Below are 1,100 nucleotides of genomic sequence, written 5' to 3'. Positions count from 1 at the left end.
TGAGCAGAGAGCTCAAACTGTCTGAAGACAACAGGAAGGTGACACGTGAGGAGAAGCTTCAGTCATATCCTGATCATCCAGACAGATTTGATTACTGGWATCAGCTGCTSTGTGGAACTGGTCTGACTGATCGATGTTACTGGGAGGTCGAGTGGAGAGGAAGAATTAATATATCAGTGAGTTACAGAAGAATCAAGAGAAAAGGAAACAGTACAGACTGTGTGTTTGGATTGAATGATCATTCTTGGAGTCTKAGATGCTCTGATGATGGTTTCTCTGTGAGGCACAACAACATAGAAGCTCCTCTGTCCTCCTCCTCTGTCTCTRACAGAGTATCAGTGTATGTGGACTGTCCTGCTGGCATTCTGTCCTTCTACAGAGTCTCCTCTGACTCACTGATCCACCTCCACACTTTCAACACCACATTCRCTGAACCTCTGATTCCTGGATTTGGGTTCTGGTGGCCTGGTTCCTCTGTTTCTGTGCTKAKTTGAGTCTAAAGAGTCTAAAGTTTTTCCTCCTGTCAGAAAAACTCTCACTGTTGAACAGATAGTTCATCTCTACATGTTTTCATGGATCCAAACTGTTTCTTGGTCAAACTTTTACACATGATTCCTTAGAAATTTTTTCTTCTTCCAGTCCTTTAAAGATGGAAGCTGGGATTATTCCAGGATCCACATGTTTTTCTGTTTCCAGTCAAAGATGCTTTTAATTTTCTGCAGTTTTTCTTAATCACTGAACATTTTCTGTTTCTTTCAGCTCTTTTTTCTTAACCCTTGTGTGTGTGAGGACTTAGGCAAACGTAGAGGACTGTGGAAAATGATACAAGTTTTACGTGTGTAGGGTCAGTTGGACCCCATTTCTACATACAATGGTTAAATATGTCTTGGATTCAAATGTTAAATTATCCTTTTGTATATTTGCTGCAGTTTTTCTTCATGTATTTAGTGAACAATAAAAACAGTTTTTTCTTCTGCATTTGATTCATTTGCTGTTCATTCGGTTCTGTTATCGATTAAATGTCAATAAGAGATTTTATTTCAATCTCAAATCTGACTTTCATAAATTCCTTATGTAACCCGGGGTGAAAAAAACTGCCC

The 1,100-nt window shown here is 39.2% G+C and overlaps 1 protein-coding gene across 1 annotated transcript in view; it reads left to right on the top strand.

Annotated features, from left to right (window-relative positions):
- Positions 1–750, top strand: part of LOC103474041 (protein NLRC3-like) — a 69,587-nt gene extending 68,837 nt beyond the window's left edge. Inside the window, exon 7 of the mRNA XM_017307741.1 lies at positions 1–750. Within this exon, the coding sequence (XP_017163230.1) occupies positions 1–494 (494 nt within the window). The 3' untranslated portion in view covers positions 495–750.
- Positions 751–1,100: the final 350 nt, after the last annotated feature.

The sequence above is a fragment of the Poecilia reticulata genome, linkage group LG12 (genome assembly GCF_000633615.1).
Source record: "Poecilia reticulata strain Guanapo linkage group LG12, Guppy_female_1.0+MT, whole genome shotgun sequence".
Taxonomy (NCBI): Eukaryota; Metazoa; Chordata; class Actinopteri; order Cyprinodontiformes; family Poeciliidae; genus Poecilia; species Poecilia reticulata.
This window is presented reverse-complemented; position numbering and strand designations above follow the sequence as displayed.